The sequence below is a fragment of the Eufriesea mexicana genome, unplaced genomic scaffold (genome assembly GCF_001483705.2).
Source record: "Eufriesea mexicana isolate 0111107269 unplaced genomic scaffold, ASM148370v2 scaffold3497, whole genome shotgun sequence".
NCBI classification, from domain to species: Eukaryota; Metazoa; Arthropoda; class Insecta; order Hymenoptera; family Apidae; genus Eufriesea; species Eufriesea mexicana.
This window is the reverse complement of record NW_016911511.1, coordinates 230,976-246,767: the sequence shown is the minus strand read 5'-3', so window position 1 is coordinate 246,767 and position 15,792 is coordinate 230,976. Positions and strand designations below refer to the sequence as shown.

The 15,792-nt window shown below is 36.1% G+C and overlaps 1 protein-coding gene across 2 annotated transcripts in view; it reads left to right on the top strand.

The window, feature by feature from the left end:
• Positions 1–14,912, top strand: part of LOC108550922 (aquaporin) — a 24,770-nt gene extending 9,858 nt beyond the window's left edge. The window contains exons 2-6 of one of the 2 annotated variants that reach the window (XM_017904844.1): positions 1,762–1,923; positions 12,714–12,901; positions 13,456–13,599; positions 13,683–14,127; positions 14,400–14,912. In XM_017904844.1, coding sequence (XP_017760333.1) covers positions 1,794–1,923; positions 12,714–12,901; positions 13,456–13,599; positions 13,683–14,102 — 882 coding nt within the window. In that variant the 5' untranslated portion in view covers positions 1,762–1,793 and the 3' untranslated portion in view covers positions 14,103–14,127; positions 14,400–14,912. Of the gene's footprint in view, positions 1–1,761; positions 1,924–12,713; positions 12,902–13,455; positions 13,600–13,682; positions 14,128–14,399 lie in introns of those variants that run through there. The other variant, XM_017904845.1, reaches the window with a different exon arrangement.
• Positions 14,913–15,792: the final 880 nt, after the last annotated feature.

The window sequence follows — 15,792 nt, the reverse complement described above, 5'->3', positions numbered from 1 at the left end:
AACATCTAAAAAACGTTATCATCGCGCATAAATAAATTCGTTATGCGAACTGATAAGCTGTTTCAGCCGGTGCATACGGGGACGCATGAGTTCATCTCAAATTATTCATATTTTTTATTCGTTTGTTTCATTCAGGCCTGGCCTGAAAATATTCTAAACATCTTGAAATTTGAGAATACGTTTTATTTTTCACAAAAATTACAATTTAAATAGCCAATGGTCGCTACTTTTTACGCATGACGAGTATACTCGTCGTTACACAAAATCCGGCCACTTCTCCGTGACGAGTATACTCGTCGATCACAGCTAACTGGTTAAAAAGTTCCAAGAATTTCGTGTTGTATAAACTCCAGGGAACGAAATCGATCCGTGGGTAGCGGGTTTGGGCACGCGGAAAACGCAGTACTACGTGGCCGGCGCCCGACAGACGTTTCTCTTTATCAATTCCCTCTTCCGACGCGGCGAAACGTCGCTACCGAACGATTTACAGCCGGTCGCCTTATTTCTCGCATTTTTCACCATTCTGTCAGCCACGATTTACGACCCCGTTCCCGGTTATAGACGCGTCTCCGAATTCGCTGATAGCGAAATCGAAAAACGGCGTGCGCCATTGTATTCCACCGTCGCGGTGATAAATACCGTATAAAAGGGTGAAAATGTTTTTCCTTTTGTTCCACCAAGATTTCTTTTTTGTCTTTTTATTGAAATCGACGTTCGAATTTAGGTGTCCGAGTCGAGTTTAGCGACGATAACGAGATTTGCGAGGGAAAATTCTCTATCGATACGAGTGAAATGAACTTGACTCTTTTCAAAATTCTATTCCTTTTTATTTTTATTTTTTTTATGGAAATCGACGTTCGATTCTTGATGTTTTGGTCGAGTTTGCGTTGACGAAGAGATCTATGAGGGAAAAATTTTCATTGATAGGAGTGAAACGACCTTAATTTCTTTTAAAATTCTATTCGTAATTTTTTCTTTTTTAACCATTTTTCTTTTTTTTTTTTATTGAAATTGTCTGAGACGAGTTCTATGAGTGAAAATTCTCCATGCACATAGGCGAAATGACCTTGATTCACTTTAAAATTCTTTTCCCGATTTTTTTCCTTTCTTTTAAATATTTTTTATTAAAATCGGCGTCTGAGTGTAGTTTAACGTTGATGACGAGATCAAAGAGTGAAAATTCTTCATCGATAGGAGCGAAACGATTTTGATTTCCTTCAAAATTCTTTTCTCGAATTTTTCTTTTTTAAAAAATTTCTTGTTTTAGTAAAATCGACATCTGAGTCTAGTTTAACGTGGATGACGAAATCTATCGGTGAAGATTTTCTATTGATCCGAGCGAAACGAACCTCGATCCTTTCCAAAATTATTTTCCCGATTTTTTCTTCTTTAACAAATGTTTTCTATTGAAATCGATGTTTGAATCGAGTTCTATGGATGAAAATTCTCCATCGATAGAAGAGAAACGACCTTGATTTTCTTTAAAATCGTTTTCTCGTGTTTTTACTTTTTTAAAAATTTGTTTTTATTAAAATCGATGTCTGAGTCTAGGTTAACGTCGATGACGAAATCTATGAGTGAAAATTTTCTATCGATAGACCGAAGCAGAACTCGATTCCCTTTAAAATCCTTTTCCCGAATTTTTTCTTTTTTCTCTTTTTCTAATTTTCCTTTTTCTTTTTTATTAAAACCGACGTCTGAGTCGAGTTTAACGCCGCTGACGAGATCTATCGGTGAAATAAACGACATGAATTTCGACAGACAGCCAGCCGCGATTGACAGGGCTGATCGACATGGACCCAGGAGTCTCGGAAACACCGGCCAACGGAATTGCGGACAATGAGGCTGGAAAACCAAAAGACGTGAATATCATGATGGCGAACATCAATATACAGGCTGCCAAAGAAAAGCTGAAGTCGTCATGTGAGTGTTTTTAAATTACTTTTTCTCTTTTCCCTATTTTCGTGTCTTCGCGTCTTTTTATTTGGATATGTGAATTTTTATAAAATACGAGTACTAGAATTATACAGGGTGTTTCAGTTTGAGCTGAGACAATTTCGCGAGTGTATATCAACAATTAAGGAAAAGAAAATTTCTAGGAAAATTTAGAAAGAGTTTCAAAAATATGACAATTTTGAGGATTAGAAAATTTCCAGAATATTGTAAAAGAATTTTAACAGAATTTTGAGAAAATTTGCACAACTTCTACTCAAATAGCAATATAATCACATACATATCTGTTTAGAAAAAACTTCAAAGATAAGACAATTTTAAGGAATAGAAAATTTAAAAAATAAGAAAATTTCCGGAATATTCAAAAAGAATTTTAACGGAATTTTGAGAAAATTTGCACAACTTTTACTCGAATAGCAGTATCATCACGTACAGTATGTATAGTATGTATATAGTATAGTACTTACACATGGCAAACTTGTAATATATTATATTATACAATTACATTATACTATATTATACTATACTAACTAGCAGTTGTAATATTTTCAAAATAATTATTCGCTGTTAAAAATTTATTTAAAAAATAGTCTTCAAAGACCAACGAAGAAGAATGATAAAAGCTAATTCAGAGGATACGATTACTTTTTAAGTACACTGTAAGTATGAAAAGCTCACATACGTGATAATTAACTTTTGAATGAAGATATGACATTGTGTGAACACCGCATTAGGTTATCATCTATTCGTATAAATGATCAAATTCATCGAAATTTATTATCTCACCTGAACAAGCTGTAAATCATCTTATTATACTTCTGATTCTGCGAATTTTAATTATTATTCTTCCATTGAAACTTTTACGAGATTATTTTTATTTTTATTTTACAATTTAATATAAATTGAAAAAATTGAGTTACTAATATATTGCAAAAATACTGTAATAAAAGAAATGAAAAATTCTACAGCGACGAAATAAATATAAATTGCTGAATAGTTAAAAGATGCATCAGAGATCGAGGAATAAAAATCTGAATTTAAAAAAATTGATATTTTTTTCAAAAAGAAATAAATAAATTATTGAGCTTGATAGCTCGAGTAAAATCGATATCTAGATAAAATTTTTGCGGTCTATAACGTATTTTTAATGGAATAGAAGATTACTATGGTACAGTGTGAAAAAATTATGGCATTTGAAAGTTGAATAAATATCGTTGTCTCATCGAAGTCGCATTGTTCGATGCTTTCGAATGTTACAGAAGAAATAAATATAGTAATATGTCATGCAGTTTCAATTTCGAAATCTCACGAACTATGATTTAGTACCCTGTAAATTGTATAATGTTTGTGACACATTATTCTACGTAAAATATATTACAGGGGACTCTCAAGTATTCCAATTAATAAGACACGACTATTCAGATAGAAGAATTGTTCTAAGATAGCAAACCACTCAACATTTCAACAAGAATGATATTGCTAACAATTACATAAGATAAGACGCAACATAAATGTAATAATCTTTGATTACTTATGGAATCCATGTTTCTTTCACTGTTAAGTAGCATTAATTTTTTAGTACATTAAATGGCACCAAATTACGTTTCCATTTATTCATGAAATCATTGAACCCTTTGCACTCGACGATTTTTTGACTAAAGAAGAGTAAGTTTTCAAAGATTTTTTGCTATACAAATGACTATATTTTTTTGAGTAGTATTTAAATAAGAAATCGTATAATAATTAACCCTTTACACTCGAGAGATGCCTCTCAGTCGCCATTTAATCAGATTCTAAAAATAGATGTTAATTAATATATCAAATTTACAATTACCCAACGATGCATGGAATATTGAAGTAAAATAATTCTACGTCTTAATTTTCATACGATTTCTTATTTACCGTTTTAGAAATATTGTCGACTTTATAGCAGAAAGTCTGCGAATTACCATTTTCCTGTAACGAAAAAATCGTCGAGTGTAAAGGGTTAATAGGTAGAATTATTTGATTTCGATACCTTTCATATCATTACATTATCTTAACCTTGACATATTAATTAATATCGATCTTCGGAATTTTTAAAATGGCGATTAAAGGACGCCTCTCGAGTGCAAAGGGTTAAATATGCTTTTCTTGCAATATATTTTTTCGATGCATAGAATTCGATTGCAATAAATAAATAAATGTTTATAAGGCTTGAATATTAAAGCATAATCTTCTGTATCGCTATTGAGTTTTGATTTTGGTGACGAATCTTATATACTTTGTATTTGAATACTTTAACACCGAATTTACCCCAAAAAACACACTAGGTTTTGATGCCATAACCTCTAAATAATAATTAACCTTTTAATATTTGAAATGTTGATACAAGTCTCGATATATCTTTGTTATCGATATGTAAAAGTAAATTGGTTAGGTTTGGTAATATTTTGGTGGCAAAAGGAGTGTTTTAAAAATCTGGTAATGGCGAATTTGATTGACGGAAATAACACCATAGTGACACCAGTAATGAGGACATACAGAAATATTATATATATTTATAATTATATTTACTTCATATACATATGTGATAATGACAAGTACAATTTATTATATATATAATATATTTTTCCCTATATAGGGAATATTCGGATATTACTTTATTTAAATAATACAAGTTCTGACATAGGGAAGTATATATATATTTATATTTACTTCATATGCATATGTAATAATGATAAATATAATTTAATATATATATATTTCCCTATATAGGGAATATTCGGATATTAGATTGTTTAAATAATACTAGTTCCCATGACAGATATTTCGCCACACTGTATACTTTAGCAGCAAGTATTTTTAATGCCAAGCTAAACCGAGAACGGAAAAGTTACTAGACTGCAACACCGAACAGTTTCATCGCAAAATCGAATTTTCTTTATGATAATAAACGTCAGTTTCACTGACGACGAAAGTTCTCGTTCTGTGGAATATTCTGTTTTTCTTTTCTGTAAAATCGTACCTCGAAGAATTAAGATACAAATTAAAATTAGAAATCAGTCTATCGCTTTAAGACTGTCGATAGAAACGATATATCTTCGAGTGAGGAATAAATAATACCTTGTCGTTCTTTCGTAATCAATAAAACCCCAAGTCTCAATACAGGGATTTGTAAAAACAGAGCAAGAAACGGAATTCTCGAATTATTATAAGAAAAGACAATGTTGGAACAAGAGAAAATAAATGAAGTAACAAAAAGAGCAGATCGAATGATCCAATTCCCTACCAAGTCTCTCTCAAGTCAATCCATAAGATAGAATAGAATATGAAACACGATAAATAGATTAAAAATACGCTATACTGTGCAAGATTTCCATCAACAAATGCCTTCCCGGAAGATATACCAAAAAAGAATTACCGTCATAAAAGGAAAGATAAACAATGTACCAAGGATAAAAATAAAAATTCGCGAGAAAGCGATTCGAGCGATAAAAAGATACGACCGTACGTGAGAACTTCAAGGAAGTGGAAATCACCTCGAATGAACGAGAAGCTGCGCTAAAAAAGGAGTTCCAAGAAGAAAAATATAGCACAAGGATAACGGAAGAAATACCAAAAGCGAAACCGAAACCACAACCACACGCGAGATTTGAACTGAGATTTCGCGCGCTTATCTCCTCGAGGCTTTATCAGTTCCTGACACGTGGACCCTATACAGTCGAGTCTCCCATAACGCGTTATATGGAAACCGTGTTATAAGAGAATCAGAATTAATTAATAAGCGAGAACTAAAATATATTCGTAAATTTTAATATATTTAGAATCTTTGGAGATCAAGACGAAATAAAGCAAACAAATAAAAAGTATAAATAATTCGAGATTAGTATGGATCGTTGACTGCTAAATTCCGTTATGGGAATTTAATATTCCGTTTCGGAATGTGGAATGTGAACACGCTTTTGCGAAACTGGCTCTGAAGAGAGGTCCACGAAGAGTTCTTTCCTACGATGACAAAGATCATTTGCACGGAGTACAGTCTAGTCTCCTACAACGCGATTAACTCGTACCGCGTTATACGGAAACCGTGTTATAAGAAAATCAGAATTAATCGAAATCAGGAAACGCGTTCTATGTAAACCGCGTTATGATAAACATGGTAATAAGACAAATCGGATTAACTTATACCGCGTTATATGGAAACCACTGCCGCGTTATACAGGAACCGCGTTCTAAGAAACTCAGAAATAATACAAATTGAACGAACTCGTACCGCGTTATATGGAATCTCAGAAATAAATAAATTGTACATAAATCAGACCTATATAACAACTGCATTCTCAAAGTATCAAGTTGCGATTGATACGGTTAATAAATAAAATTTTATAATAGAAATGACAACGAATATGTAGATTTTTACATATTCGAATTTAGGTTCATCGAATATAATACATAGTTCGTATAATAAAATTATAAACTAAAAAAATTCTTTCCAACGAAGAAACTTAATTTGATACATATTAGTGACGCATCCTAGTTTAAAATAGGATTCTAACGTGTTAAAATTAAACGGTTTATTACTTTGTTTTATATAATTATCTTTCGGGTGCTTATCAAAGCCCTTATTAAAATCTTTTCTATCGTAAGTTCTCTTATCCTTCGATGTTATTCCATATTTTTTCTTATTTATATTTATTTCTGAAACAAATGTTTTATTCTCAAACACTCTTATGAAACCGCTTCAGTCTGATCAGAATTCAGACATTCTTATCACGTGGTTCATACATCGAGGATACCACAATTAGATCGTTTTATTATTCATCGTCACCGTCAAATATTTTCAGTTTAACCCTTATTTTTCTAACTGGCCGAAAAACGCGTTATATGGAAACCGTGTTATAAGAAAATCAGAATTAATCGAAATTAGGAAACGCGTTTATGGGAACCGCGTTATGAGAAATATAACGTTATAGGAACATATAAATTTGCATTAATCCTATGTTAAAATTTTTTAAGGTCATTTGACATTTATATTTTTTTAGAATGTCACTAATTTTAAATTATATATTAAAGTCAGCTATTCTTCTTTTTCGTAATAAAACTTGAAATTTATGCACGTCCCGAAAGAAATGAAATATATAGTTGGTATATCGAGGATATCGCAATTAAATTGTTTTATTATTCATCATCACTGTCAAATATTTGCAGTCTAACTCTTTTTTTCTAATTGGCCGAAAATCCTCATTTTGTAAATTTTCTTCTCGGTTTTCAAATGTAATTTTATTTTGTAGTTTTTCCAAAACCTCTTTATACGAAGCCAAGCAATTTTGAAATTCTCTTTTGAATTTTACACTACGCATCATTGAAGGATCATTTTGAGGTAAATGACATAATTCTTTAGCCAAATCCAGCCCTTTTTATATATAAATAACTGAAGTTTGAAACGAATTCGTTATCCATGTTTCTTCCATAAATGCATTTGAGTTAGACTCGTCAATTAATTCCCCATAAATGTCATCTATATACAAAAATTTAACACATCGAATAAGTGCTTCCATAGATCAATTCTCTAAGCCAAGAGCTGTTGGAATGTTCTTGCTCGAAAAACGTGTTATAAGGAGACCGTGTTATAGGAGAACTGTCACAAATTTCGCACCGCATTATAAAAGACTGGACTGTACGAGTAACGAGGTTCAAATCTGGTTTTTAGAAGCACCGTTAGCGCAACACCGGGTCAGTAGTGTTAATTCTTGGTACTGGTTGACTAAAGACCGATTACTAATTCCTTAGGAACACATTGTGACAGGAGCAGTGTCCAGAATCTACCTTCATGACACTCTGTTGTCACGTTGATCACCTACCTTTATTCATGGATCCTTCTTATGAACCAGATTCGCACGATCATCCTACTTGCGAAAGTAAATCGCGTGAGACGTCGCCCATAGGCGGTTCGAGATATCGAATAAATATAATCGCGATGATTTCCCTCATTTTCCACGTTCCAGATACTTTCGCGGGGAACTTTCTTTCCGGCCTGTAAAAGTCGCCGATGTGTACTGTCCAAAGAGATTTCTATCTTACGGATACATCCAAGTTGCAGATTCGTCCATCATCGATGCTTGTAAACTCGTCTGTCCGAGTAGGATGATCTCTCAACTTCTTTTCGATTTCGAGAAAATTGGCTTGTAAATTCTATCTAGCCTTTACGACGCGTTAATAGTCACTGAGAACGATCAGCATAATAGAAAGTTGAGGATAATGCAGCTTCAGAACTGGCGAGACAGAAAGAAAGGGTATCCTAACCTAACTGTCTCTGCTATCGAACGCTAGATAATAAAAACGATAAATTTATATCTTATTTTGGAGTATGTATGATGTATACGTTGTATAGAATAAATTATAATATAAATTGTAATACTATAGATTAAATTTTGAGTTTTAATCGAAAAAAATTTGGAAGAATGTTTTAAATGGGAGAAGAACTTTAAAGATATTTCGGTTGGTACGGTGAATGTACGATTTAGTTTGGTCAAACACCGTTAACCCTGTCGGTAAAGATGGGTAAGAGTGGGACAGTGTCGTTTAGGCGACCAGACCGCGGACATTCACCGCGAACTTGACCCACTGTAATACTTGTAACTCGTGTGAGTGTGAGAAATACACGAGTATTTCGTATGGTTAATTTGCAATCGGTTCGATGATCGGTAGAAGCAATAAAGTGGCCACGTTTATCGATAGCACCTGGCCTAATCGGTTCGAGTGTTTTCAAAATAAAGAAGACTGATAAAAATCAATTAATCGGGTGATAGTCACTGATACACGAGATTTAATAACCTAATACTTCCTAATCGCACATGATCTTGTACGTATGTTCACATTCCCTTTAGATTTTTACATCCAGTAAAAACCTAACCTAAATAATCGCTTCGAGTGCTCTTAAAATTAATTTCGTTATCATGCAAGATCTCGTATGTCTAAAATGTTTTACAATTTCGCAAAATTTGTTAATTTTTGTCTACATCGACTTGTGACTCAGACCTAACTTAATTACCACAAATGTCCTAAAATAAATAAACGTTTAAAATTACGTGAAATTCGTTCAATTTTTCGCATTACTACCTAACCTAATTTCGTTTATGCATTACCATGCTAAAGACCTAACCATGATATTACGTAACACAGATCGAAGTCGCTGGAACACGATTCAATTACACGGGACGAAGGTCTTTCCGTTTGAATATTTAGGAAATTTGCGGACGAAGAGATGCTCGGGCGAACGTGTTGCGCAAAGCGCGGAAGCGACGTTAATTGGAGCGTGGAACGCTCGAGTAAGAAGTAGTCCTCGATCTTGGGAGCTTTCGCGCACGCTCTCGACGAGTCGTGAACTATATGGGCCGGGAACGACTAAACTGTGGCGAGACAGAAATTAATTCTACGCGCTTTCTACTCCGTCCCTCGGTAATACCAGTCGGTACACTATTAATTCGAGAGGGACTCATTGTTTCGATTTCGAGCACATCGGCCTATCTAACGCTAACGAGATTGTAAATTACGATGCGCATTTCTCTATATACTTACAACGCTATATTTTCTAATGTATGTTAAGTGAATAAAAAAATTGCAGGCTCGAAAAACAAAAGTTTATCGTATTCCATGTGAATTTAATTGTAGATGTTGCGATGAAAAATTGATCCTTATCGTTTGACTTTCTATCGTTATATTTTTTACCGATATAATCGTTTTCTTCTTTATCAAGCCACGCTATCGAGTGATTAATGCTTCCCCTCGCTAATAGCAGATGGCGTGCCGATTTGCACGATAAATTATTAATTGGTATAGGAAATGGGTAAATCATGGATTTCTTGTTGTATTTCAAACTCGAAAGGCAAACCTTTCACTGTTTTCTTTCACGGGCCATTACTTTCTCGAATCCTAATTACGAACGAGTAACTTTCATCGTAATTACCGGCAACACCTATGTATGTCTTGTAATTCTATTCGCAATTATAAAACTCAGATATCATCAACAAAACTACGTTCTTATGGAAGAACGTTGATTTTAACATAAATATTCACAAACTACCAGAACACTTCCTCGTTTTTTAATCAAATTTATATTATATCATGATTTTATAACCGCTATTTGGCAATTGATGGTATCAATGATGATTTACATCACGTTTTTATGTAATAAAAATTTTCGTGAAAGCAAGCGAATAATTATACAACAGAGCACTAATGAATTCACTTTAAACATTGAACAGAACGATATCCATTCCGATTAACCTCACTTATTATGTGCTCTCATTTCCATGCCATTAAATACCCTTTTTTCTAATTTACATATCACACGTGAATCTTTGATTCGGAAACCAGTTTATTTCCATTGAACACGATGTTTAATATCCAAATTTATTTCTCATCCGTTTGTCTAATTCAACCGTTCTCGCGAAACGTGCACACTGACCGGTACGCAAGGCAACTACATAACCAATCTCTATAATACGAAATGACATTATGAGATTCCGAGGTTGGTGCACCTGATTCTATAGATACGAGTAACACTAGGATCTCTCCTTTTCCAATAGGGCTTTTGTCAATACAAAGGCAGACTTGAAAGCCGAGGCAAACGTCAATGACTGATCACTGTCACTCTCGATGGGTCGCTAATGGAAACTGTGCGTGACACGTGTTGCCTTCTAATTATATCCGGTCGGCACACGGTTAATCACGAGAACTCCGTTGTAATTCTGGGGCAAACGTGTCCCTCGCATATTCCCTGTCTAACGCTTACGTACACGTGCACGTGTGAATTCACGAACAAAGTTGACATATCGCGATTCGTCGGAAAATGGATTCTCGCATTTTCCACCGAAATTATAACTTTGTACTACATTTTTGCAAACATTGATTGCGAGATACCTAGATGTGCGCGTTGCAAAGTTTGACGCTATTACTTACCGGTTTTGACAGCTCACTGTAGGGGTTATGTTTGTCATTTTTCGCGCGCAGAAACGTGAATACCAAAATGACTTTTATTTTATTAGTATGCTATATACTTCGAGCATAAATTACTATATTATAATTTATTACGTTATATTAAAATGTATGGAGTGTTTTGCGTAATGCGTTTTGTGTGATTAAACGAATAATTTGGTTAAGTATACGAAGTGTTTCGCATAATCTATTCTCGTTGAATAGTTTACTGATTAATTTAATATTTTATTTTTACGTATACTCTACGCAATTTTCGAATAAAAATGGAAGAATATAGATCTAATGAAATTATTTAATGTATAATTCTGGTGAGATAAATTATACTATACATATACTATGAACCAGGAGGTACACTACTTTCCGCCTGTATCTTCCAAGTTTATCTAGAAACTTTTCGTTTGACCTATGCTATTGATTTCTTCATCATTGATACTCCCTTTATCATTCCTGGTATACGCATATGTAATAGTGACCCCAGATTACAGCTCGCAGTCGCGATAAGTAAAACAGAAGCTTCACCAATCAGGCCTCCAAATCGCCCACCAGGGACGTATAAATTCCGCTAGCTTTTCGAACATCACGGAATAAATTTTTCAAAATTTCAAAAAATTTTCCACAAATTCCCCCACTACTTTTCTCGTCATAAGACCCACAAATTTTCTCAATGAAAACCTCACTTCGATTTGGTTTCGATTAAACCTAAACGACCTGGTCCCAAGAGGGAAACAATTTCTGAAAAATTTCAAAAATTCGCGATTTCACGCGAAATCGACGCGAATGGAGGCGTGAACTGATTCAATGACACACCTTTGTTGGGGTCTCAGAGTGCTCGTTTTATTTCCATCAGGCAGGTCTAAGTTTCTAACCTGTTCAGGGTGTCAGAGCGAGGAGCAGGGGGGACAAATTTCGCACGATCCGGGGGCAATTGCACGTAGAAGCGGGATCGATCGAGCGTGCAGGTTCGCGGTTAGCCTAATGAGTCGCAGCAGGGGTGGGCCCCCGACGTAATTAAGAAAATTGCAGCCGATCGAGCGTGGATCTCCGCGCTGCAGGGAAATCTCGCACGTGGTCGCGCGCGTTATTCCGCCTCGGCTCGAATATCAAGCTGCCTCTAATGTTCACCTTTCCTCCATCTCTTCATTATGCATTCACCGCGTGTGCCTTCGTTAAACCGATTTCTTCGCGCGATAGCCATCTGCTTGACATCTGTATTCCGCCAAAGCCTCTGTTTACTCCGGTGTCAACGATATCGGTGACCATTCCTATTATTTTCTCAATTCCTTAGTGGTCCCAGTGACGAGGAGCTAGGATGGAGGTCGCGATGCACGATGAAAATTAACGAATCCATAGTCACGAATTCCAACAAATATTTACTTTTCCTAATTACGATATATCGTCCATTTCTATCAGCTTCCAGAAGCATGATTTCTCATTTCCTCGTGAAAGAGTTTCAATTGGTATCGCGATTTTCCGAAAATCCGTCGCGAAATCGAAGGTTAGAGCGCTCGGCTGGACAGCGCCCGACCGCCATTTTGTTCGCTCGTTCCGCGCCCATCTTCTCGCCAGTGGTGAGGAGGTTTCCCATCGAGAACATGCCCTGGAGCTCCGCGACGTCTTCCGACGACTGCGTCTCTCACAATGACTGTGCGTCCATTTTCCTTACAAAAATTGCCTCGCAGGTTCAGCTAGCGTAAGAGCGTATGACAAAGACTATCGCGACGACCCGGACATCCAATCTTCACTTTGGATAATCATATCTTGTTCCTTTCCTCTCGTTCCAGGGCTGAGCAATTTGATGATGGAAGATGCCACCGGTTGGGAGACTCTTATCATAGCGCTTGCTGAGGTGATTGGCACCGCCATTTTAGTCTTCATTGGATGCACAGGCTGCATCGGGAGTTTGGGGGTTAACCCCTCGGTATTCCAGCTCTCCCTAACCTTTGGCCTAGCTGTCATGATAGCTGTACAGGTGAGCATACGTGAAGCTAGTTCATGTTCAATTAAATACCCCGTTTTCTTTACTAGGCATTTGGAAATTAAAAGTTACAAATTTGAAATTGAAATTTGGCTTTTTATACCGGTTGTATAAAGACTGACATGATTTAGACGGTCGATTATAATTAATATTGTAATTCATTCGGGGTTAGTTTAATCGAGTCCAGGTCTGTTGTCGAGGAACAATGTTAATGAGGTTTAGATAGGTTCATCTGATTCAGCCTTCTGTTTTGGCAGTTCTGAAAGTCATCCGCTGCTTACAATTGCTAATCGAGCCAATCCAAACAGAATGAAGGGGTCAATGACTAGATTGAGACTCTATTTTTAGACTTTCAGAAACTCCATTACATTTCGATCATGCAGGCGATTGTGAATTGTCAAGTGTCCTCTGGACAGCAGACTCGGAATTTGATTTTTAGGCTTCTGGAATCCCTCCTTTCATTCCAACTTTTGTGTTTTACGATTTTTCCGTGCTTACATGTTCAGTCGTCTTTTAAGACACATAATCCTATTTTTTTCGTTTCGCAGAGCATCGGTCATGTCAGTGGCGCGCACATAAATCCGTCTATAACAGTGGCAGCACTGATCCTAGGGAAGAAGTCTCTGCCCATGAGCATCCTCTACATCGGTGCCCAGTGCTTCGGGGGTCTGATAGGTTACGGTTTGCTCAGGGTGAGACACGTTTTTGTTTTAACAATTTTTTTTCTCCATTAAAAATGTCTTAACTTCGAATAACTGTTTCTCTTTTCCACCAGCTGATAACTCCGGTCGAGTTGATCTACGGCTCCAATCCAGACACAGCGCTCTCCTTCTGCATGACCGACATCCACGAGAATCTGTCCACCTTCCAAGGTGTGATGACGGAGTTCATAGCAACCGCGATTTTAGTCCTCTTCGCCTGTGGCATATGGGATTGCCGCAACTCCAAGAACACAGACTCGGTGTCCATGAGATTCGGCTTCTGCGTCGCGGCTCTGTGCACCATTTTCGTCCCCTACACTGGGTGCAGTCTGAACCCAGCTAGGACCCTGGGCCCAGCTGTCTGGAACGGTTACTGGACCAATCACTGGGTCTTCTGGATAGGCCCCATCAGTGGCGCCATCGTGGCGTCGCTGTTCTATCGATGCCTCTTCCATTGCAAGAGGATCGAAACTGACTCTGGACAGCGTGAATAAGAGTCTAGGCCGAAGAATAACGATGGTAAGTCCCGAGAATGCATTTTACACTTGGGAATATCAATTATCACTTGCTTCGCGATCCACGTAACTCCATTTTCCGCCATTTTCCATCGTCGCGAACTCGATTTCCTCGATTTTTCGATCTTGGCTGAAAACGGGGTGTATCGTGTTTTATATTCGTTCTGTCGGGCGACTTTTCTCATTCGCTACGTTTCCTAGTTCGCTTGACTGGAACTGATCGGAGGAGGAGGCGCTGGAAAATGGGTCGTTAATCGACTGTCCTGTTCCTTTCAGCGAGCAGAATTGCATTCCGGTGGTCCATGGTTCACAATTCGAGCGAGAAATCCTAATCGTGTCGCAGAAGCCGGAAGTGGAGCACGGTCGCAGGGCCGTAGGAAGAACGAGAAGAGCTGCAGGCTTCGCGGGATGCCACGCGAGGAGGACTTCTCGATTGCGTAGACTGATTTTTCCCGAAACGAATCGTTTCCTTCGTTATCGCTACACTCCTTCCTCTTCTCTTCTATCGCGCGAAAAATTTTCTCGTGGAATTCAGGCTAGGCTCCCCTCGTCGGAGGGGCCCTCCGAGGCGTGGGGATAGAAGCACGAAAATTGTTCGCGGGATCTGTTCCGAGTGGGAATAAGAGATATAGGGTACAAAGAGGATTCTCGATGAAGGTTGGACGAAGACTGTTTTCCAAGCTTCCTACTTTCGATTTCGAATCTTCTCAAAATTCTTCGATTTTTTAAGTCAATTTTATTGTATTAAAATTGCCAGCGAAAATTTACGTTGATCGAAACTGATTCAGGGGCGTGCTTAGGTTGATCAAAATAAACCTGATACGTTTTAGAAAATCCAAGTCCTGTGTTTTTACTGTTGCCATACCTGTCCCTCGCTGTCTCGATATTTTATTTCGTAAGGAAGGGAGGAAGAAACATTTCCATTTTCCAAATGTATCGATTTTGAGAATCGAATTTAATTATGGTTCTAAGCTCGAAAATAATATTTTCAAGCTATACCATAGTCGAATTTGTCCTTCTGTACTTTTATCTTAATTATTCTTATTTATTCTTTAATATATTTAATTTAATATAATTATAATTATAATTAAACAAAATATATTAAAAATATATTAAATTTCGGAATTCAAAACGAGATTTAATAAAACAAAAATATTTGGAATTCCAAAAAGCCGAAGCTGAATAATTTCGGAATTCAAAACGAGAAATTAAAAGTTAATTTGCGATAATTATTGTCATTTATTCTTTAATATATTTTGTTTAATTATAATTATAATTATATTAAATTAAATATATTAAAGAATATAATCGCAAATTGACTTTTAATTTCTCGTTTTGAATTCCGAAATTACACAGTTTCGGGTTTTTGGAATTTCAAATATTTTTGTTTTATTAAGATTCTATAATTATTTCAGAACTGTAAATTAATTCAAACAATTATATGCCAAGTTTCATTTTTCGAAGAGGTTAGATATTTTTTGAGTGCAGGAGTATTTATTCTTTCGCATACTTTTCCCTGTTCATGTAAATATAGCAACGTGAAAGTTGTACGAAAAATTGCTGAACTTCGGAAAAATTTTTAAATATCGGAAAATCGAAGAAAGCTGTGATTGACGATACATTATTTCAAATTTTAGTAAGAAATACATAGTGTGTGTATTATCTTAAA